The following is a 22,729-nucleotide window of genomic DNA, read 5'->3' on the forward strand; positions in this document are numbered from 1 at the left end:
TTGTCATATCCCCCAAGTATTCACTCCCCATTGAGTCAGTCACTTGTGGAATAACAGAGCGTTACCTGACTCTTTCCTTCCATAATCTCCTTTAGGCGCTTGACCACGGTGCTCAGACTGCGCAGCTGCACAGCCGTGCGAGGATCATGACCCAGGGGAGGCTCCGGCTTTCTTCTGCTTTCTAAAATAAAATCACAGCTAATAAAACTGACTAATAGCGACCACATATTCATGTTCATGAAGGAGAGTGGTGTTTTTCAGGACTGTGTTGAGTGTCAAAATGGTATGCAACTTATAGTTGGGTTATCACGTAAAATACAATTAGGCTGTTGTTCACACGTTGCATTTTTTCACGTCAGATCAATCACAAAACCTAAAGGGTTTCCTGATTTCAGCAAAGTGAATGGGATTCCTGAAGTCTCATGCACATGCTGCTTATTTTTTCCTTGCAGATTTGGGGCAGATTTATATTTGCAGCATGTCAATTCTTTCAGCATTTTTGCTGCAGGCTTCACCGATATTGATGAGCGGAGAAAAATCTGCACCAAAAACGCAAGTAAAAAACACACGTTCTGGCCACTGCATTTTTCCCGCCAAGAGATGTAGAAATGTCTGCACCAAATAATTAATGTGTGCACAGACTCTTATTCTGCATACACTGAAAACATTGTATAAGACTTTAAATAACGCTTACACTTAAAGGGCTTGTCCGGCCTTAAGATCCATGTCTGCAGATCACAACATCATTGCAGACTTGTGAAAGTTCAGATAGAATCCTCACAGCGCACTTCGATGCCGATGACAGGAGCGAGTGATCATGTGACAACAAGTAATTTGCATACTTCCGGTCACATTCCAACTAGACGTGTCCGACATCGCTTAATAGACTTGCATTGAGTGAGACTGCGCTTGTCTAGTCAGCACGTGACCACATGTCTGCAAATCACATTCTTGCCGTTCACACGTCTGCCGCTCATGGCACCAGTACCAGAGAATCCTCACAGTACAAGCAATGTGAGTATTCACAAGTCTGTAGTCACATAGAGGGACGGCAGACTTGTAGCCTAAGGCCAGACAAGCCTTTTAAGTAGGCCAAGCCTAACGATGTATTTGCAGGCTGAGGTATGAGGCCTCCTGACTCTTCCCCGATGGATGATGTTAGGGGAGAAGGATCTGAGGCTGCTGAATTTCACCAGACAATCTTTTTGTTCTCCCTTTGAAATAAGCAGTCTCCAGCGGAGTCTGGCAGCTGCTCTTATATAGAATACAGGCCGAGCAAAGAATTCCCTTGTATGGCGGAGTAAGCAAAAAGCAATCTAATGTGTATGGGAGTCTTAGGCCACGGCCCCACTATCAGTATTCGGTCAGTATTTTTCTCAGGAGTGGGAGCAAAAACCAGGAGTTGGTGATAAATGCAGAATTGGTGGCTTGTTTCCATTATACATTTTCTCTGATTGTTCCTCACCTGGTTTTGGCTCCTACTCCTGAGAAAAAAATACTGATCGAATACTGACCACATACTGATAGTGGGGCTGTGGCCTTAAGGGGATAATCCACACACCCAAAACAGAGAATTCACTTTCAACACTTAAAAAGTTTAGGACCGATGGGTACTGTACACCTTAAGATCAGATATAACAAACAATGACCTCTAGTCCAGCAGTCTAAAGGTTTACACAGATGAACACATGAATGAAGGACTATGGATTTGTACAAAAGGAAACAAAAGGGAGAGATTGTGACTGGCCAGCCAGCCTACTCTTCTCTGCTATTCGTGTGTACTACCCGTACTCCTGTAACAAGGTACCAGATTTCCTATACAGCTCTACTGTTCCTGTGGGCTGTCTGCACATCTGGCTCTGCTGCATCTACTTCTTCCACCTCTGCCGGTCTACCTCCCGTCCTGCATACCTAGCTTTATTGGTCTTCACTATCCCATGTACAGCCTGCTTGTACTGTGCGACTGCATCAACACGTCCAGTCCATGCTTCCCTATGGCCTAGTGAATCCACCCCATCGGGTGAGCCTGCAACACAACCCATCCTGGCATCTGGCAGAGGTCTGTATTGTGCTATTCCTGTTATTCCTCCTTGAAATGTATGAATAACTAGGTGGCAATAGTTTGGCATGTGTCCCTATTCATTCGGGCATTGCCCAATCAGCTCTGACAGGGGAAATGCTAACACTCAGTTCTCATTTTATTGATAACTATTCAGGGGTAACAGAAAAACATACCAGATCTAAGAAAAGATGTTCCACAGGAGATACAAGTATTTTTTTTTAAAACAGACATACCAGAAGTGGTGCAGTTTCCCTTTAAGAAAAACAAATGACAAACTCTATGGTATTCAGGATAAATCACAACCTCCATCTCCAGCAAACACACTAGGAACCAGAACGTTCAAGAAAGGCATCTAAATCCCTTTACAAATGTTTCAATGAATTAACCAAGACCTCGTGCTTTGGCAGAGAGCACCATAGGGTCACTGCTCTTAGTTAGGGTATGTTCACACACGCAAGTTTTATGCTACTGAACCACAGCAAATTCACATCAAATCTGCCACAAGTTAATGTCTGCAGTGTGTGGATGAGATCTGGTAAAATCTTATCCTATCTGATATGCTGAGCATTTTCCATTTGCAAAATCCAGACAGGAAATCTGCAGCGTATACGGTACACTATGTGTGAATATACTCTAAGGAATTCCTTTTACTCCCCGGGAATGCACAAACTGCAATGAAATAGTCAACAGACTTTGCTCCATAGATGTAACATAAGTCCTGGAACAATGGTTTTCAATTATTTTATAAAATCTGCAATAGGTGGTAGGAAATGGTATAAGATAAAAAATGAGCATTACGCTTACCCTTAAATATCCCCAAAATCCAGTGGTCTCTGTTATAAGAAAAGATATAGTATGGTTCATCAGCTGCCTGGCCACAGCAGCCAATCACTGGCTTCAGCAAGCGGTCATGTATCAAACATGTGCACATGACAGCTGAGGTCAGTGATTGGCTGCAGCGGTCAGATGACTAATAGATGGGATGTTATCACTTTTGGTATTTGCTGGAGCATCAATTTTAGATGCAACTTATGCTTATATTCATTACACCATTCTCTACCTTTGGGCAGATTTTGTAAAATCATGAAAATTCCCTCTATAAATCAGTAAAGAGAGCGTAGATGATGAGGACTGCATATATTCCTGGGGATACAATACACATCCCACATCCACGGATACCAAAATCATCTCAGCAGAATTGCTCATCAGTCATGTATTCAGTATAAAGAAAGAAACTGGTCTTGAAATGTATAATCCCTCTCTCCATGAAGCTTTCCCGTGCTGGGTCATTCCAATTCATGAGGTACAGTAATGAGAAGAGGTCAGTATGTGAGGCCACAAACCTGAGCTGGTGGACGACCGTCTCTCTCCAAGCAGCTGCTTCTTGTACTGCACTGGGAACTTAACGGGCTGTGATGTTGGGGAGTGGTGTGGACTGGACCAGGTGTTTCTTACCGCATGGTCACTAGGCCCGGGCTCTGACCGCTCTGCAGAAGACACTGTTCTCACTTCATCTGAAACAACAATTTAATTGTAAATAAAATGTTAGACACGGGCGCCAAAGTCACACGACACTAAGTCACTATGGTATTGACACCACCCTGAAAGAAAAAGAATGGAAGTGTGGAACCAGTGGACAGTGGTGGGAGAACTCTACAGATGAAGTGTGGCAGGAGAGCTCCATACATGAAGTGTGGAACCAGCGGGCTGTGGTGGGAGAACTCCACAGATGAAGTGTGGCAGGAGAGCTCCACACATGAAGTGTGGAACCAGCGGGCTGTGGTGGGAGAACTCCACAGATGAAGTGTGGAGGGAGAGCTCCATACATGAAGTGTGGAACCAGCGGGCTGTGGAGGGAGAACTCCACAGATGAAGTGTGGAGGGAGAGCTCCATACATGAAGTGTGGAACCAGCGGGCTGTGGTGGGAGAACTCCACAGATGAAGTGTGGAGGGAGAGCTCCATACATGAAGTGTGGAACCAGCGGGCTGTGGAGGGAGAACTCCACAGATGAAGTGTGGAGGGAGAGCTCCATACATGAAGTGTGGAACCAGCGGGCTGTGGAGGGAGAACTCCACAGATGAAGTGTGGAGGGAGAGCTCCATACATGAAGTGTGGAACCAGCGGGCTGTGGTGGGAGAACTCCACAGATGAAGTGTGGAGGGAGAGCTCCATACATGAAGTGTGGAACCAGCGGGCTGTGGAGGGAGAACTCTACAGATTAGTCGGCAAATATACATGGAAGGGTTGTTTCATTTTTGACGGTTACTGGCGTATTAAGGGAGTGATGAATCGTGTAAAACCCCTTTCATGAAATTAATTCTTCTGCCATATGGACATGTGATTGATGCAGCCATCCCCTGGTCTCAGTGCCCAGGCCTGTCCATCTGGAAGAGCGAGAATGGAGGCAGTGCTAAACGAGGACTACTGGGAGGATCGGCAAGCTTTAACTTACATCATTCTAAGCCGTTTAAACAAACATGGTAGTGCATCCCTGAAAATTTCACAGGACCCAAAACTAAGACATAACTACTGTATCTTCTGTAATCATTTCTCTTCAAGAAATGTTACATTCACAAACAATAATTTGCCATAGTAAAACATCCTAGATGTCAGTAGATAACACTAGTGTCTTCTAAATCAAAGGTGTAAGTGGAGAAAATTACCTCAACCACAGTGTAGCACGGTGGCTCAGTGGTTAGCACTGTTGGTTGGCAGCACTAGGTTCCTGGGCGCAAGTCCCAAGGACAACATCTGCAAGGAGTTTGTATGTTCTCCCCATGTTTGCGAGGGTTTCCTCCCGCACTCCAAAGACATGCTAATAAGGAATCTAGATTGCGAGCCCCAATGGGGACAGTGATGATGATGTATGTAAAGTGTTGCTTAATATGATGGACATATATAAAGAAGTATAATAAATAACCTAATGGAAAAGCTCATTTCACAGGAGTCAAACTGGCCAAAGATCTGATGACTGTACCAGCCAGTCCAGAACATTTTGATCTTGTGTTCCCATTTTTTCTGATCCCAGACCAAACAGTTTTCTAAAAATATATAATTCTTTTACAGAAACCTAAAAAGTTACCTTTGTTAAAACGGAAAAGATTCACGAATGAGCTGTAAGCAGACTTAAATGGTGGATCATCTTGATCCGGAGTCAAAGGTTTAAAATGAGTAAGATGGGATGGACTGCTCGGAGACCTGGGCAGCTCGCTGGCAGAGTCCAGTGTAGGAGAGGACTTGTCATCTGTGGCCATCTCATGAAACCTAAGGAGAACAACAGAAGAAAGCAAGAAATTTATTCACTAAAGCTGTGGTAAACTATATGTAAAAGGAGTCTGGCACAGAAGTACGAAGCAAGGAGCCATCTCTCACTGGGTGGGACATTGCTGTGTATAGACACCTTAAGGCAAGTTGTTTTAGCTAGTTAAGCAGACACACACACGTTTAGCGACTATGTGAAAGTGCTTTCACACTCAGTGGCTCCGTCAGGGCTTATGTCAAAATCCCCCGCAAAAGGGGATTCAGACGTATACGCCGATGGGGCAATAGACTATAATGGTGCCAGCAGAGCGACCATGCGCTCTGCTGGCACCATTATAGTCTATGGTCCTGCTGGCGTATACGCCCGAATCCCGTTTTGCAGGAATGAAGGGGGTAGGGTTGAACGTAAGCCTCGATGGAGCCACCGAACAGGTGACTGAAAGCATTGTGAGAGCACCGTAAGAAATCACCTGACCGCAGCCCAACAGTGACTATCGATCTGACTAAAACATGGGATTCTTGGTACTTTCTGCAGAACAGTATATAATACAGTGTGTGCACTCGGCTCTCTCCTAGTTAGACAATTCATTAATGGTTGCTTCCAGCTAGTTTGTATTACACATTACTATGGGTGGGAGGGAGAAAACAAAAAATGCACAAAACATTGACATGAACTTTTTTCTGTAACTACCATTACTTAAACTGCCTACCAAAAAAGATGGGCATTGCCGGGAAGGAGGTCAAATGGAGGCCAAACGTTCATTTTTTGGAATAACCCCTTCGCAACATGTGTCAATGTATGAAGCAGCATCATCCTGTAACAGCAGAGACTGGAGGATGTGCTCAAATTGCTGCTGTTTAGCCATTTTTATGCTGCGGTCAATCACTGACAGTGACCTTTAAATGGTGCAACTGCTGCTGTGCCCTTGTATCACCTCCCATCGGCTCTCACCCAAAGCAATCCTGTGGTGCCAAGAGGCTGTCATGGCAGTTTGAGGACAGCTGAAGGCGCTCATGGCGGCCATATTAGTTCTCCCATAAAGCCAGGCCAGTGGCCGCCTTCATATGAGGAAGACAATTTGACTATATACTGCAATGTAGCGATTATTGCAGTATATGGAACGAGTGATCAAATGATCACAGATTGGAATCTCCTTTAAATAAAAAATATGAAAAAAGAAAGATTTTAGAAATAACATACATACATTTTCATAACCCAAGTTTCTCCCCCCAAAAAATAAAGATAAGCATACATAGTATCTCCATCTTCAGAGATTTTTTGACCAGGTTTTAACTAACGCAGTGAAAAATAAAAAATAAAACTGAATTGTCAAAATTATTATTTATCGTTCATAGCATCTCCCCAAAAAAAGTAAACAAAAAAATATAAAATTCGAACCAAACAAAACTTTTTACACCACCAAAGTGTTCTTAAAATGTTTTTTTTATTTTAATATAGTGTCTTTTGAAGAGCAACCAAAATGTAATCAAACCATACAATGAACAGCATTAAGAAAAAAAAATCTAAAAAAAAGGACAAAACTGCAGTTTTTGAGTCGCAGCACCTTCAGCAAAAAAATGAACTAAAAAGCAATAAAAATGTATCTACCTAAAGAGTATAGATAAAATCTACAGCTCGCCATGCAAAAAACAAGCTCTTGATTGAGAAATGATAAATCTCCAAAAGTGGTGACAATTTTTTTTGCCACTTCAGTGAGGCTGCTGACCGGAGCGAGGACGGCATTTTATGTGCGGGGCAGTAGATAAGTGCACAGTTAAAGCCAATATCATAGTTTGACACAAGAGCATAGTTTGCCGTTTTCCTTACTTGCCTTCTATAAGTTTTTCTGCTTTTATCTGTATTGTTTATCCCCATATAATATGTGCTCCATGGCCAATGCTACCAGGTGTGCGTCTTGTGAGATGTATCCATGCCTTGAACTGCTGTTTGAGGGTGAATATGTCTGCGCTCGATGTCGAGTTACACGTTTGGAAGCCCAGGTAATGGATCTAAATGAGCAGCTAGCAACACTCAGGAGCACTGCAAACCTGGAGGAGTTTAGAGCTCACTGAGCGGCTCTGGCTGGGGCCAGTGATATGGAGGAAGGTGGAAGTGGTGAAGATTAGGACCCAGAAGTACATAGCTGGGTAACCGTTAGAAAAAGGGGTAGGGGGAAAAGTGCCAGGGAGCCCAGTCCTGATCTGGCACAACCTAGTAAATATGGCCTTTGGCTGATATTAGGAATACAAGTCCAGGAATGGGATCACTACAGCAGGGCATTGCTCGTAGCAACAAGGAAAACTACTGCTGTAGGAAAGAGGGAAATAGGAGTGCAGGAAAGGCCAGAAAGATGTTGGTGGTAGGGGACTCTATAATTAGATGGACAGACAGGGTCATCTGCCGCTGAGACTGTGAATGTCGAACAGTGTGTTGTCTGCCGGGTGCTCTGGTTCGACATATTGCGGATCGGATAGACAGATTGCTGGGTAGGGCTGGGGAAAACCCAGCGGTCATGGTACACATCGGTACCAATGACAAAGCTACAGGGAGGTGGAATGTCCTTAAAAATGATTAAAGGGAGCTAGGAAAGAAGCTGAAGGCCAGGACCTCCAAGGTGGTGTTTTCAAAAATACTGCTGGTGTCACGAGCGTCACTAGAAAGACAGCAGGAGCTTAGGGAGATAAATAAGTGTTTCAGAATTTAGTTTGGAAAGGAAGAGTTTGGGTACATGGAGAACTGGGCCGACTTCTCTGTCGGCTACAGGCTCTATCGTAGGGACGTGCTGCACCTCAATGGGGAGGGTGTAGCTGTGCTTGGGGAAAAAATGGTCAGACGAATGGAGGAGCTTTTAAACTAGGATCTGGGGGAGGGTAGGCGTGCTAATAAGGGGGATAGATAGAGTAGACAAAGTGAGACAGTAGTGGTTAATGAGGATTTAGAGGGGCTAGGATATGCAAGGAAAGTAGTGAGGTGGGTAGAAGTAACAAATGTGCTAATAATATTAAATGTCTGCTAGTAAATGCAAGAAAATGAATGAAATGGAGACTCTTATGTCGGTCACAGATTATGATGTGGTGGGTATTACAGAAACCTGGCTGGATGAAAGCCATGACTGGGCTACAAATGTAGAGGGTTACACTACATTTAGAAAGGACAGGAAAGACAAAAAGGGTGGAGGGGTGTTTATTTTAGTTGAATCCAACTTATAGTGCACCTGTCAGCAGGATTGTGCCTAGAAACCACATACACTGTCAGGTGGGCGACATTACACTGATTAAAATGATACCTTGGATGAAGAACTCCATCCCGTAGTTCTTGTGTAATCTTTACTTTCAGTTTGGAGATAATGATATGCTCATGCTCCGGGGCTGCCTGTGGGGGCGCGCTATCTGGCGCTCTGCTTACTTATTCATCTGTATGGTCTTATGACAGATCACTGTGCCTTCACTGACCTGCCTCCTATTTTACCTAGCCCTGCACTACTAGATGCATTATGTAAAAAAAGGAGGCAGGTCAGTGAAGGCACAGTGAGCTGTCATAAGACCATACAGATGAATAAGTAAGCAGAGCACCAGATAGCGCGCCCCCCACAGGCAGCCCCGGAGCATGAGCATATCATTATCTCCAAACTGAAAGTAAAGATTACACAAGAACCACAGGACGGATTTCATCACTGCAGGTATTATTTTAATCAATGTAATGTCGCCCTTCCTTTTTGGAAGTGCATTGAGGTGAAGGGTACATTGCTGGAAAAGGGAAAAAAAAAAAAAACTCTTTAAATCTCTTAGTTTGCGAGTGTGAACGAGCTGCGTGTGTCCGGAGCATAAGTGCGAACGAAAGTAAGTGTGTGACTTGTTTTTCAGTGACTTTGGATTCAGGGAGTTTGGAAAGGAGGACTTTGGACTGGATTGCTGACTGTATTTCATTAATTCTTTACTTTACTTTTTACTTAATTAATCCACCTGACCTACTTATCTGATTCCCCCGTCCATACTTGATACTTAATTGCTCCCCAGTCCATACTTAACTGATCCCCCGCCGATATCTAATTGATACACTTGCACATCCCTAATTGATCCCCGTCCATACACCTATATATAAATAATTGTGTTTTGTACTTGTATATATATACTGACTGTATCCCCATATTTAGAATGACGTCCATGTTGGCCGGAGCCGTGCAGTGTACATCTTGCGCAATGTATGCATTTCGTGAGCAACCGCTCGAGGATCCATACTGCTGCGAGAGATGTGAGCATATCGTGCACTTGGAAGCCCAAATTCTGGATCTAAGTGCTCAGATAGCGATACTGAGGAGCATCGACAACATGGAACGGAGTTTGCTGCTCACCGAGCAGACACTCAATGGGTCAATACTGGGGGTGGAGCATAGTGGGGAAGTGCAGGCTGAACAGGCAGGGAGCTGGATAACAGTTAGGAGGGATAGAGGGAAGAAGTATAGGAAGGCTGGTTCAGAACCGGCATTATTGGAGCACGACAGATCCTCTGACCGCCGAGGGAGTGTATGCTCCAGTAATGAGGGGGAGGGGGGGGAAGTGTAGGGCAGGCAAGACAGGTTCTGGTAGTGGGTGACTCTATTATTAGGGGGACAGACAGGGCAATCTGTCACAAAGACCGGGATCGCCGAACGGTGTGCTGCCTCCCTGGCGCTAGAGTCCGGCACATCGCGGATCGGGTTGACAGGTTACTGGGTGGGGCTGGCGAAGACCCAGCGGTCATGGTCCACATCGGCACCAATGACAAAGTGAGTGGTAGATGGAGGGTCCTTAAAAATGATTTCAGGGACCTAGGTAGGAAGCTTAGGGCAAGGACCTCCAAGGTAGTTTTCTCAGAAATACTACCAATCCCGCGAGCCACACAGGAGCACCAACGGGAAGTTAGGGAGGTGAATAAGTGGCTAAAGAGTTGGTGCAGGGCAGAAGGGTTTGGGTTCATGGAGAACTGGGCCAACTTCGCGGTCGGCTACAGGCTCTACCGTAGGGACGGGCTGCACCTCAATGGGGAGGGTGCAGCGGTGCTGGGGAAGAAGATGGCTAATAGGTTGGAGGAGTTTTTAAACTAGAGACGGGGGGGGGGGGGAACCAAGGAAATAGGTGGGATGTGAGGCAAGCAAGGGGGAAGGGGAGAAGTGAATATAATGAGGGTGGAGAGGGGGGTGGGGATAGTACAGTTAGATCGTTACAGAAGAATAGGATGCTAAATAACCCCAAAGTTTTATCTTGCATGCTGACCAACGCAAGAAGCCTGACCAATAAGGCGGATGAGCTGCGGGCGCTTATATCGGAGGAGAGGTATGACATCGTAGGTATAACAGAGACTTGGCTAGACGATAGCTACGACTGGGCGGTAAATTTATTAGATTATAGTTTATTTAGAAGGGACCGGAAACAGGGGAAAGGCGGAGGAGTCTGCTTATATGTAAAGTCATGTCTAAAACCCAGACTAAGGGAAGATATAGGAGAGGGAGAAGAGGGGGTCGAGTCCATGTGGGTAGAGATAGAGGGGGCAAAAAATAATAATAAAATATTACTGGGGGGCTGCTATAAGCCACCAAATATAACAGAGGAGAATGAGAATCTGCTATTAGGACAAATAGACAAAGTAGCAAAACATAATGAAGTGATTGTAATGGGGGATTTCAACTACCCGGATATTGACTGGGAAACAGAAACCTGTAGATCTCAGAAAGGAAAAAGGTTCTTGACAAATATTAAGGATAATTATCTCTCCCAACTAGTGCAGGAACCAACCAGAGGGAAGGCCGTGTTGGACTTAATATTGACTAATAGGCCTGATAGAATAACTGAGGTACAGATAGGGGGGCACCTAGGTAATAGCGATCATAATATTATCGACTTCAAAACGCCCTTCAGTAGGGTTATCAATAAGGGAACAACAAAAACATTAAACTTTAGGAGGGCGAAGTTTGATCAGCTGATAGAAAACCTTCAACTTATTGACTGGGACAAAGTACTTAATCAAAGGAATACGAATAGTAAATGGGAAACCTTCAAAAGAATTCTGAATACTCAGTACGAGAGATATATACCGTATGGGAATAAAAGGGCCAGAAATAAGAGGAAACCAATATGGTTGAACAAGAATGTAAAAGGGGCGTTAAATAGCAAAAAAGAGGCATTCAAGAGATTAAAACAGGAAAACAGTAAGGAGGCACAAATGTGTTACTAGGAAAAAACGAGAACCTGTAAAATACAAATAAAAATAGCGAAGGAGGAAACAGAGAGACGTATTGCTAGGGAAAGTAGATCAAATCCCAAACTGTTCTTTACGTACAGTACAGACCAAAAGTTTGGACACATCTTCTCATTTAAAGATTTTTCTGTATTTTCATGACTATGAAAAATGTACATTCACACTGAAGGCATCAAAACTATGAAGTAACACATGTGGAATTATATACTTAACAAAAAAGTGTGAAACAACTGAAAATATGTCTTATATTCTTAGTTCTTCAAAGTAGCCACCTTTTGCTTTGATGACTGCTTTGCACACTCTTGGCATTCTCTTGATGAGCTTCAAGAGGTAGTCGCCGGAAATGGTTTTCACTTCACAGGTGTGCCCTGTCAGGTTTAATAAGTGGGATTTCTTGCCTTATAAATGGGGTTGGGACCATCAGTTGTGTTGTGCAGAACTCTGGTGGATACACAGCTGATAGTTCTACTGAATAGACTGTTAGAATTTGTATTATGGCAAGAAAAAAGCAGCTAAGTAAAGAAAAATGAGTGGCCATCATTACTTTAAGAAATGAAGGTCAGTCAGTCCGAAAAATTGGGCAAACTTTGAAAGTATCCCCAAGTGCAGTTGCAAAAACCATCAATCGCTACAAAGAAACTGGCTCACACGAGGACAGCCCCAGGAAAGGAAGACCAAGAGTCACCTCTGCTTCTGAGGATAAGTTTATCCGAGTCACCAGCCTCAGAAATCGCAGGTTAACAGCAGCTCAGATTAGAGACCAGGTCAATGCCACACAGAGTTCTAGCAGCAGACATATCTCTACAACAACTGTTAAGAGGAGACTTTGTGCAGCAGGCCTTCATGGTAAAATAGCTGCTAGGAAACCACTGCTAAGGACAGGCAACAAGCAGAAGAGACTTGTTTGGGCCAAAGAACACAAGGAATGGACATTAGACCAGTGGAAATCTATGCTTTCGTCTGAGGAGTCCAAATTTGAGATCTTTGGTTCCAACCACTGTGTCTTTGTGCGACGCAGAAAAGGTGAACGGATGGACTCTACATGCCTGGTTCCCACTGTGAAGCATGGAGGAGGAGGTGTGATGGTGTGGGGGTGCTTTGCTGGTGACACTGTTGGGGATTTATTCAAAATTGAAGGCATACTGAACCAGCATGGCTACCACAGCATCTTGCAGAGGCATGCTATTCCATCCGGTTTGCGTTTAGTTGGACCATCATTTATTTTTCAACAGGACAATGACCCCAAACACACCTCCAGGCTGTGTAAGGGCTATTTGACCAAGAAGGAGAGTGATGGGATGCTACGCCAGATGACCTGGCCTCCACAGTCACCAGACCTGAACCCAATCGAGATGGTTTGGGGTGAGCTGGACCGCAGAGTGAAGGCAAAAGGGCCAACAAGTGCTAAGCATCTCTGGGAACTCCTTCAAGATTGTTGGAAGACCACTTCCGGTGACTACCTCTTGAAGCTCATCAAGAGAATGCCAAGAGTGTGCAAAGCAGTCATCAAAGCAAAAGGTGACTACTTTGAAAAACCTGGAATATAAGACATATTTTCAGTTGTTTCACACTTTTTTGTTAATTATATAATTCCACATGTGTTAATTCATAGTTTTGATGCCTTCAGTGTGAATGTACAAATTTCATAGTCAAGAAAATACAGAAAAATCTTTAAATGAGAAGGTGTGTCCAAACTTTTGGTCTGTACTGTATATAAATAGTAAAAGGATTAAATCGGATAATATTGGACCGATAAAAAGTGAGGAAGGCAAAATCATAGAGAAAGATGAGGATAAAGCTAATCTATTAAATAATTTTTTTTCGACAACTTTCACAAAGGAAATAGAACTAACAAGCGAAATGAGAAGTGACAAGCTTAATACTCCACTAAGTATGACTAATCTAACCCAAGTTGGGGTACAGAAACGCCTCAGTAACATTAAAATAAAAAAATCACCAGGACCTGATGGCATACACCCACGGGTACTAAGGGAACTAAGTAATGTGATAGACAGACAGTTATATCTTATATTTAAGGACTCTGTTGAGACTGGGTCTGTACCACTTGATTGGCGACAGGCGAATGTAGTGCCAATATTCAAAAAGGGAGCAAAAAGTGACGCCGGAAACTATCGGCCGGTGAGTCTGACGTCCGTTGTGGGCAAAATTTTTGAAAGCTTCATTAAAGAGGCAATTACGTAGCATCTTGATGCTAATAATCTTTTAATCCTGAACCAACATGGATTCATGAGGAATCGCTCCTGCCAAACAAACCTGATTGACTTCTACGAGGAGGTTAGCTCTCGAGTAGATCAGGGGGAACCAGTGGATGTCGTGTATCTAGACTTCTCAAAAGCGTTCGATAGCGTGCCACATAATAGGTTGGTATACAAAATGAGAATGATGGGGCAGGGGGAAAATGTCTGCAAGTGGGTAGCTAACTGGCTAAAGGATAGAAGGCAGAGGGTGGTTATAAATGGAATATACTCAGATTTGGTAAGCGTCACTAGTGGGGTACCACAGGGGTCTGTACTAGGCCCAATGTTATTTAATATCTTTATTAACGACATAGTCAACGGGATAAATAGTAAAATATCAATATTTGCAGATGACACAAAGTTATGTAAAACAATTAATACAAAAGAGGACAGTGCAGACCTACAGAGGGATTTGGATAAGCTGGGTAGGTGGAGCATTAAATGGCAAATGAGGTTTAACGAGGAGAAATGTAAGGTCATACATATGGGAAGGAAAAATGGAAGTCACCAGTACTCACTGAATGGGAAATCATTGGGGAATTCAGAGATGGAGAAGGACTTGGGCATCTTAATTGATAGCAAACTAAATTGGAGTGCCCAAAGTCAGGCCGCTGCTGTAAGGGCAAGCAGGGTAATGGGATGTATCAGAAGAGGTATAGCTGCAAAGGATGAGAACATTGTTCTTCCACTGTACAAAGCACTGGTCAGACCACACTTGGAATACTGTGCTCAGTTATGGGCCCCAATATATAGAAAGGATATAAATGAGCTTGAAAAGGTACAAAGGAGGGCAACAAAATTAATAAAGGGAATGGAGGGACTGCAATACCCAGAGAGGTTGGCAAAACTAGGACTATTCAGCCTGGAAAAGAGAATGTTGAGGGGGGACATAATAAATGTGTACAAATATGTTAGGGGACAGTATAGAGATCTTGCCCGGGATTTGTTCAAAAGGAGGGATATTACGGTAACAAGAGGGCACTCACTAAGACTGGAAGAGAAAAGGTTCCAGCACCAGCATAGGAAGGGGTTCTTTACGGTAAGAGCAGTGAGAATATGGAATTCACTGAGTGAGGAGACGGTAATGTCGGATTCACTACACCAGTTCAAGCGGGGACTGGATGCATTTCTAGATACCAGGCAGATTTCAGCATATACTTAAAAATAAAATAAAATAGTAGGTTGATACAGGGATTTATTCTGACTGCTGGTTTCAGAGTCGGGAGGGAATTTTTCCTCAGGTGAAGATTGGCTAAATCATTTGGGGTTTTTGCCCTCCTCTGGATCAACTTTAGCAATTACAGAACTAATAGGTCGAACTTGATGGACGCAAGTCTTTATTCGGCTTTACAAACTATGTTACTATGTTACCTGACAGTGTATGTAGTTTACTAAGCACAATCCTGCTGACAGGTGCACTTTAAGACCTGTGCTCAATGAAGACATTGGGGTGAGCTGCAACAATGTAGAGTCAGTGTTGGTAAATGTACATGGGGATGGCAATAATGGAAAGATGCTAATTGGGGTTAGCTACAAATCTCCTAATATAGCAGGTAGAGGATGAAATGTCGTAACAAATGGAAAAGCAGAAAATAATAACAGGGTCCTTATTATTTGGGATTTTAAATATCCAGACATTCATTGGGACAAAGAATCTTCTGGTTGTGATAAAAGCTGCAAGTTCTTATCCACAGATCAGGACAATTACCTTTCTCAGTTGGTAGATGAACCAACCAGGGGGAGGTAATCGGCTGAATCTGGTTCTATCAAATAGACCAGATACAATTTCAGATCTACAGGTCCGGGAGCATTTGGGAAACAGCGACCATAATATGGCAAGTTTCAATGTAATATTCAATCAACATTCAAAAGGGAAAATGCAAAAAACTGGAACTTCAGGAAAGCGGATTTCAATAAATTAAGGGAAGAGCTTAATCGTGTAGACTGGGACAATGTCAAGGGTAACTGGGGATACTGAACATAAATAGGGCATGTTTAAGGAAATATGACTAGAATCCTGTCGAAAATTTATACCCTCTGGTAATAAAGTGTCCAGGAATAAAAAGAAACCATTATGGATAAATAAGACCGTACAAAGTTTAGTAAGACAAAAACAAAAAGGCATTCAAAATTTTGAAGGCCAAGAAAACAAAAATAGCATTTCAGGAGTATAAAGAACTAAATAAGAAATGTAAAAAAGAAATCAAGCTAGAAAAAATATTTACAAGTCGCCAGCGACATTAAAATAAATCTCAAAAAATGTTATAAATACATCAATGGCAAAAAAAAAAAAAAATGGAAAGCATCGGCCCCTTAAAAGATGAGAGTAACAACATAAGTATAGAGGACAAAGAAAAGGCTGATATAGTAAACAGGCACTTTTCACCCATGTTCACCAACAAATCGTCTGTTCCAGGGATATTTCAACAGGGCAAAAATCAAAGTTCAACACTTGATATAACAAGTTTAACACAAAAAGAAGTACACCTGCATCTGAGCAAATTCAACATTGACAAATCCCTCAGCCCAGATGGCATTCATCCACAGATACTGAGGGAATTGAGCTTGGTAATTGGCAGATTGTTGTATCTAGTCTTCTTAGACTCTCTTGTAACAGGGGTGGTGCATCAGGATTGGAGGATGGCTGATATGTATCTTAAATATCGGTACCATAAGAAGGTGAATCCAGATAACTACCGTCCGGTAAGTCTGACATCAGTAGTGTGCAAAGTTTTTGAGGAGATGACCTGCAGAGTTACATCACAGAGAATAAGGGTATGTGCACACAATCCTTTCTGACAGCGCTTTGAGCGCAGAATACTCTATGCTGCGTCCAAAGCGCTGCACGCAGGTGACTCTGCAAGTGTTCATTGAACACATGCGGATTCACCGAATCCTATACATTGCACTGATAGAATTTCTCTAGCGGAGACTTGCGTCTCCGCAAGAGAAATTGACATGCTGCGGTCTGGAAAGAAGCGTCGCACTCCCGTCAATCCGGGTGATCCGCAGGAGCATACAGACGCATAGTGGGCATGGGATTTCTTGAAATCCCATCCACTATGCTGTAACATCTGGCCGCTGCGAATTGCACGCAGCGCAAGTGCGCTGCATCCAATCCGCAGCATTCCTGACCGTGAGCACATACCCTAATACAATAAATGCCAATCAACATGGGTTTATGAAAGATAGGTCATGTCTAACCAACATGTTGGGGTTCTATGAGGAGGTAAGTGCAATTTTGGATGTTGGTAATGCGGCTGATGTGATTTATCTGGACTTTGCGAAGGCATTTGATACGGTATCACATAACAGCCTTATACTGAAGCTACAGAAGCAGGGCCAGGGTAAACTATATGCAGATGGGTAAGGAATTGGCTAAAAGACAGGAAACAAAACAGTTGTCATAGATGGTACATTTTCTAGATGGGATATAGTCAGCAGTGGGGTGCCGCAGGCATCTGTGCAAGGACCAATTCTTTTTCACCTCTTTATTAATGACCTTGAGGATGGGATTAAGAGTAAAGTGTCAGTTTTTGCTGAAGACCCCAAACTATGTAGCATATTAAAATCTGATCTTGATATTGCAGAACGATCTGGGTAAGATGACTGAATGGGTAAAAACTTGGCAGATGAGGTTTAATGTAGATAAATGTAGAGTAATGCACCTGGGACGGAGTAATCCTATTGCTGCATACACATTAAATGGAAGTATACTTGGGAACACAGAATAGGAGAAGGATTTGGGTATTCTGGTTACAAGTAAGCTGAGCAGCAGTACTCAATGTCAAGAAGCAGCCGCAAAAGCAAACACGTTTTTAGGGTGTTTAAAGAGATAAAATCCCACGATCCCAACATATTGTTACCCCTTTGTAAATCACTGGTAAGGCCACATCTGGAATATGGGATTCAGTAGTGTTCTCCACATTTTAAAAAGGATATTCAGAAGGCGGGCAACTAAATTATTACAAGGGATGGAAGGCCTCTCATATGATGGGAGGTTGAAAAAGTTGAGCTTGTTTAGCTTAGAAAAACTACGCCTCAGAGGAGATCTCATTTACATGTATAAATATATGTGTGGTCAGTACAAAGGACTAGCACATGACTTATTCCTTCCAAAGACCATACTAAGGACCAGGGGGCACTCATTACGGGTGGAAGAAAGGCTATTCCGGCACCTAAACAGGGGAGGGTTCCTTATATTCAGGCTGTGGAATGCCCTACCGCAAGAGGTAGTAGTGGCAGATACTAACAGCTTTCAAAAAAGGGCTGGATGATTTTCTCAATACACAATATTGTGGGTTATAGTTAATTTAGTGACAAAATGTACAATTGGGGGAGGAAGGTTGCCACAATAATACCGACCTAGAAAATCATGTTGCGAAGTAATTTTTATTGCAAAATTAGTAGCATAGAAACAAAACCCCAAAACAATGGCTGAATTGCATTTTTTCACTATCTCACCACAATTGCATTTTTTTTCTGTTTTCTACAGCTCTCAATGCAAAAAATAACACCAAAAAAATAAAAAGCTATGAATCTTAATAGGGGTGGAAGAAATATAAAGTATTTTTCAGACTATAAGATACATTCTTTTTCCCAAAAATTTTGGGGGAAAATTGGGGTGCATCTTATAGACCGAATGTAGCTTACCAGGGGGCCGGCGGCAGTAGGAGTCAGGCGATGCTGCGAGTACTGCGCTTGGAGGAGGGGGTGTTCAGAGGTACGACGCTGTGCAGCGATGCTGCGAGTCCCAGGGTGGTAGAAGGGGGTGTTTGATGCTCCTCGGCGGTGCGGGGCCTCTGCCAACATTTTGTGAAAGTCCTGAGCACCCGCACTTCCATGTTTCCTATGTGGTGGACCCCGGGAAAATGGCCGCTAGATGCGGCGCCTGCGCAGGTTGAGATCTCGGCACCCAACTTTCACACACCGCCGAAAACCGTCAAACACCGCCTCCTATCAACCTTCGACTCATAGCATCGCCCAGCAGCGTCGTACCTCAGAGCACCCCTTTCTTCTAGCCTGGGATGGGACTCGCAGCATCACCCCGCCGAAAATCTCCTGTGACCCCGCTCCACCACCGACCCTTGCTGGTAAACTGAACTCTGACTGTAAGACGGACCCCCATTTGACACATTAAATTTTTTTCCCTATTTTCCTCCTGAAAATTTGGGGTGCATCTTCTGGTCTGGTATGTCCTATAGTCCGAAAAATACGGTAATAAGGTCTATATTAAGTATGGGTTCTATTTATGAAAAACAGAACAAGTACCTACCCTAGTCCATGGGGCATTTCACACATCAGTATAAGTTTGCGGACCGAATGAGCAACACAAAGTCAGAAACCCTGTCTGAATAATTAAATATCGGATAGCACTTGAATGCCATACCTTGAGAAACCTCCATTTTTTTTCTTTTTTATTACGAAAAAAAAATAAATAAAAGCTCTGGCCAAACACTGATAGTAAAAACTGACACACTGACCAAACTCTGATGAATCTTGGACCTTTTTTTGAGCATCATAAAAGTCACAATTAAAGGGGTTGTGTGGTACTTTAGATTACCCCCCCCCCCAGTCCTACGGCTTTTTGTAAACAACTTCTGCTGTTGAAAATGCCTATGAGCAGCGCTATCGGTGGCCGCTCACAGGCATCACGTGACCCCAGAACCGACGTCACGACAAGTGAGGCGTGACTCAGCGCTGGGGTCCCCGCGATGGCTGCTGGGTTGTGGGCGGGGTTATCATCTGCATCATACCCAGCATCCACCGCGTTCTTTCCCAATGAATGGGGAGAGGCAGAGCGCACGGTGGATGCCGGGTGTGGCATCCGCCCACAGCCTGGCATCCAACTGGAACCAGGAACATCGTGACCCCCGGCTGCTGCCAGCACTTGTCGTGACATCAGCAGATGTCAGAGCTGGCCGCAGCCGAGGGTCACGTGATGCCTGTGAGCAGCCGATAGCACCGCTCACAGGCATTATCAAAGATATTTACAAAAAGTCTTAGGGACCTGGGGGGGGAATACTTGGGGGGTAATCTAAAGTACCGAACAACCCCTTTAAATGAGCACTAACACCGTTTTTGAAGAAACTCGGCAAGGAGATTGTTCCAAATGTCTTGGAGAACTAACCACAGATCTTCAGTAGATGTTGGCTTGAGCAAATTGTTCTGTCCCTTCGGGTAATACCAGATTCAATGTTGAGATCAGGGTTCTGTGGGGGCCATATCATCACTTCCAAGACTCATTGTTCTTTATGGTGTGAATAATTCTTAATGACATTGGCTGTATGTTTGGGGTCATGGTCATGCTGCTGTATAAATTTGGGGCCAATGAGATGCCTCCCTGATTGTATTGCATTATGGATTAGTATCTACCTGAATTTCTCAGCATGGAGAACACCATTAATCCTAACCAAATCCACAACTCTCTTTGCTGAAATAAGGCACCAAACTTGCAAGGTACCTCCACCATGCTTCACTGTTGCCTTAAGACACTCATTATTGTACCACTCTCCAGCAATTCAGCAAACAAACTGCTTTCTGTTAAAGCCAAATATTTCACATTTTGACTCTTCAATCCAGAGCACATGCTGCGATTGTTCTGCACCCTAGTTCATAGGTTTTTGTGCATAGTTGAGTCTCTTGGCTGCTATTCTTCCAAGAAGACCTCTTGCGGTCAGTCTTCTCAAAACAGTAGTTGTGTGTAGCAGGGTCCTACTGGTTGTTGCCAGTTCTTAATTGATACCCTTCTGATTGTTTTTTTAAAATACATTTGTATTAATATCCCCCTTTTTAATTCTATATATCACAATTTGTCTTATCCCAAATAATAAGCACATGGTCTTGCATCCAATTTATCTATTAATAATAATAATTTATAATAATAATTTTTATTCATATAGCGCCAACATATTCCGCAGCACTTTACAATTAAGCGGGGACATGTACAAACAATAAATTCAATACAAGGTGAGACAGTTTAACAGTTACATCAGGAGTGAGGTCCCTGCTCGCAAGCTTACATTCTACAAGGAAATGGGGGGACACAATAGGTGGAAAGTGCTTGTTATTTCAGGTCAGGCAATTATAATAAGTCGGGATGATCATATAAAGCTGTATGATCCGGTCATCAGCCTGTATTTTCAAGTGCAATACTCAATTACCGAGTGCAGTTATCGTGTGCATGGAGGGTGTAGAAACAGATTTACAGTAGGGGGCAGATTCTCAATAATATTTAGGAGGGAACAGGGGAAAGTTAGTTTACTGGGTATTTGAGATGGTAGGCTTGTTTAAAGAGATGTGTTTTTAAAGCGCGCTTGAAGACATCGGGGCTAGGCATCAATCGGATCATCTGGGGTAGAGCATTCCAGAGAACCGGCGCAGCACGAGAGAAGTCTTGGAGACAGAGGTGCGAGGTTCAGATTATGGGGGATGTTAGTCTTAGGTCATTTGTAGAATGGAGGGCACGTATAGGGCGATAGACAGAGATGAGAGAGGAGATATAAGGTGGTGCAGAACTGTGGAGAGCTTTGTGGGTGAGAGCGATGAGTTTATATTGGACTCTGTAGCGAATAGGTAACCAGTGTAATGACTGGCACAAGGTGGAGGCATCGGTGAAGCGGCTGGACAGAAATTCGACCCTGGCTGCCGCATTCAGGACAGATTGGAGAGGGGAAATTTTGGTATGAGGGAGACCGATCAGAAGAGAGTTGCAGTAGTCCAGACGAGAGTGAATAAGAGCGACAGTAAGAGTTTTAGCAGTTTCCAAAGTGAGAAAAGATCGGATTCTGGAGATGTTTTTAAGATGCAGGTGACAAGAGCGAGTGAGTGATCGGATATAGGGAGTAAAGGAAAGGATAGTGTCGAATATGACCCCAAGGCAGCGGGCGTGCTGCTTGGGAGTTATGGTTGACCCCTCCAAGGTAATTTCGATGTTAGGTAGAGTTAGGTTAGTAGAGGGGGGAAACACAAGAAGTTCAGTTTTGGAGAGATTCAGTTTAAGATAGAGGGAGGACATGATGCTAGACACAGCAGACAAACAATCCTTGGTATTTTGTATTAGGGTAGGGGTGATGTCAGGGGAAGAAGTTTATAATTGGGTGTCGTCAGCATAGAGATGATACTGGAACCCAAATCTGCTGATTGTTTGTCCAATAGGGGCAGTGTATAGAGAGAAGAGGAGGGGGCCTAGGACTGAGCCCTGCGGAACCCCGATTGTAAGGGGATGAGGAGGGGAAGAGGAGCCGGCAAAAGATACAGTGAAGGAGCGGTCAGAGAGGTAGGAGGAGAACCAGGAGAGAACAGTGTCCTTGAGGCCTATAGAGGAGCATAGTGAGGAGGAGCTGGTGATCCACAGTGTCAAATGCTGCAGAGAGATCCAGGAGAATCAGCAGGGAGCAGTGACCTTTGGATTTGGCTGTTAGTAGATCATTAGAGACTTTAGTGAGGGCAGTTTCAGTGGAGTGTAAGGAGCGGAAACCAGATTGTAGCGGGTCGAGGAGAGAGTTATCTGAGAGATAGCAGATTAGACGGGAGTGGACCAAGCGTTCCAGGAGTTTAGAGATGAAAGGAAGATTAGAGACAGGTCTGTAGTTAGTGCAGTTCTGGTCCAGGGATGGCTTTTTAAGTAAAGGGGTTATGATGGCGTGTTTAAATGAGGAGGGAAAGATACCTGAAGAAAGAGAGAGGTTAAATATTTTAGTCAAGTGAGTGGTGACCACCGGTGAGAGAGACTGCAGGAGATGTGAAGGAATGGGGTCACTGTTGCAGGTTGTAGGCCGAGAAGAAGTGAGGAGCTGGGTAACTTCTTCTGTAACAGGCTCAAAGAAGGCAAGTGAGCTTGAAGTGCGGCAGGGAAGGGAATCCGGGCGCTGAGGAGATTGGGCTGAGATGTCCTGATGGATGTGGTTGA

At 43.7% G+C, this 22,729-nt stretch overlaps 1 protein-coding gene across 5 annotated transcripts in view; it reads right to left on the bottom strand.

Moving 5' to 3' along the window:
• The window catches only part of PIKFYVE (phosphoinositide kinase, FYVE-type zinc finger containing), a 284,611-nt gene that overhangs the window by 238,196 nt on the left and 23,686 nt on the right, over positions 1–22,729 (bottom strand). For all 5 annotated transcript variants that reach the window (XM_073646326.1, XM_073646322.1, XM_073646325.1 and 2 more), the window contains exons 2-4: positions 5,147–5,328; positions 3,406–3,576; positions 66–181 (exon numbers count right to left, since the gene is read on the bottom strand). In XM_073646326.1, the coding sequence (XP_073502427.1) occupies positions 66–181; positions 3,406–3,576; positions 5,147–5,318 (459 nt within the window). In that variant the 5' untranslated portion in view covers positions 5,319–5,328. The remainder of the gene's footprint in view (positions 1–65; positions 182–3,405; positions 3,577–5,146; positions 5,329–22,729) is intronic.

The sequence above is a fragment of the Phyllobates terribilis genome, unplaced genomic scaffold (assembly GCF_046119375.1).
Source record: "Phyllobates terribilis strain yellow unplaced genomic scaffold, ASM4611937v1 Scaffold_9__5_contigs__length_417890890, whole genome shotgun sequence".
Classification (NCBI taxonomy): domain Eukaryota; kingdom Metazoa; phylum Chordata; class Amphibia; order Anura; family Dendrobatidae; genus Phyllobates; species Phyllobates terribilis.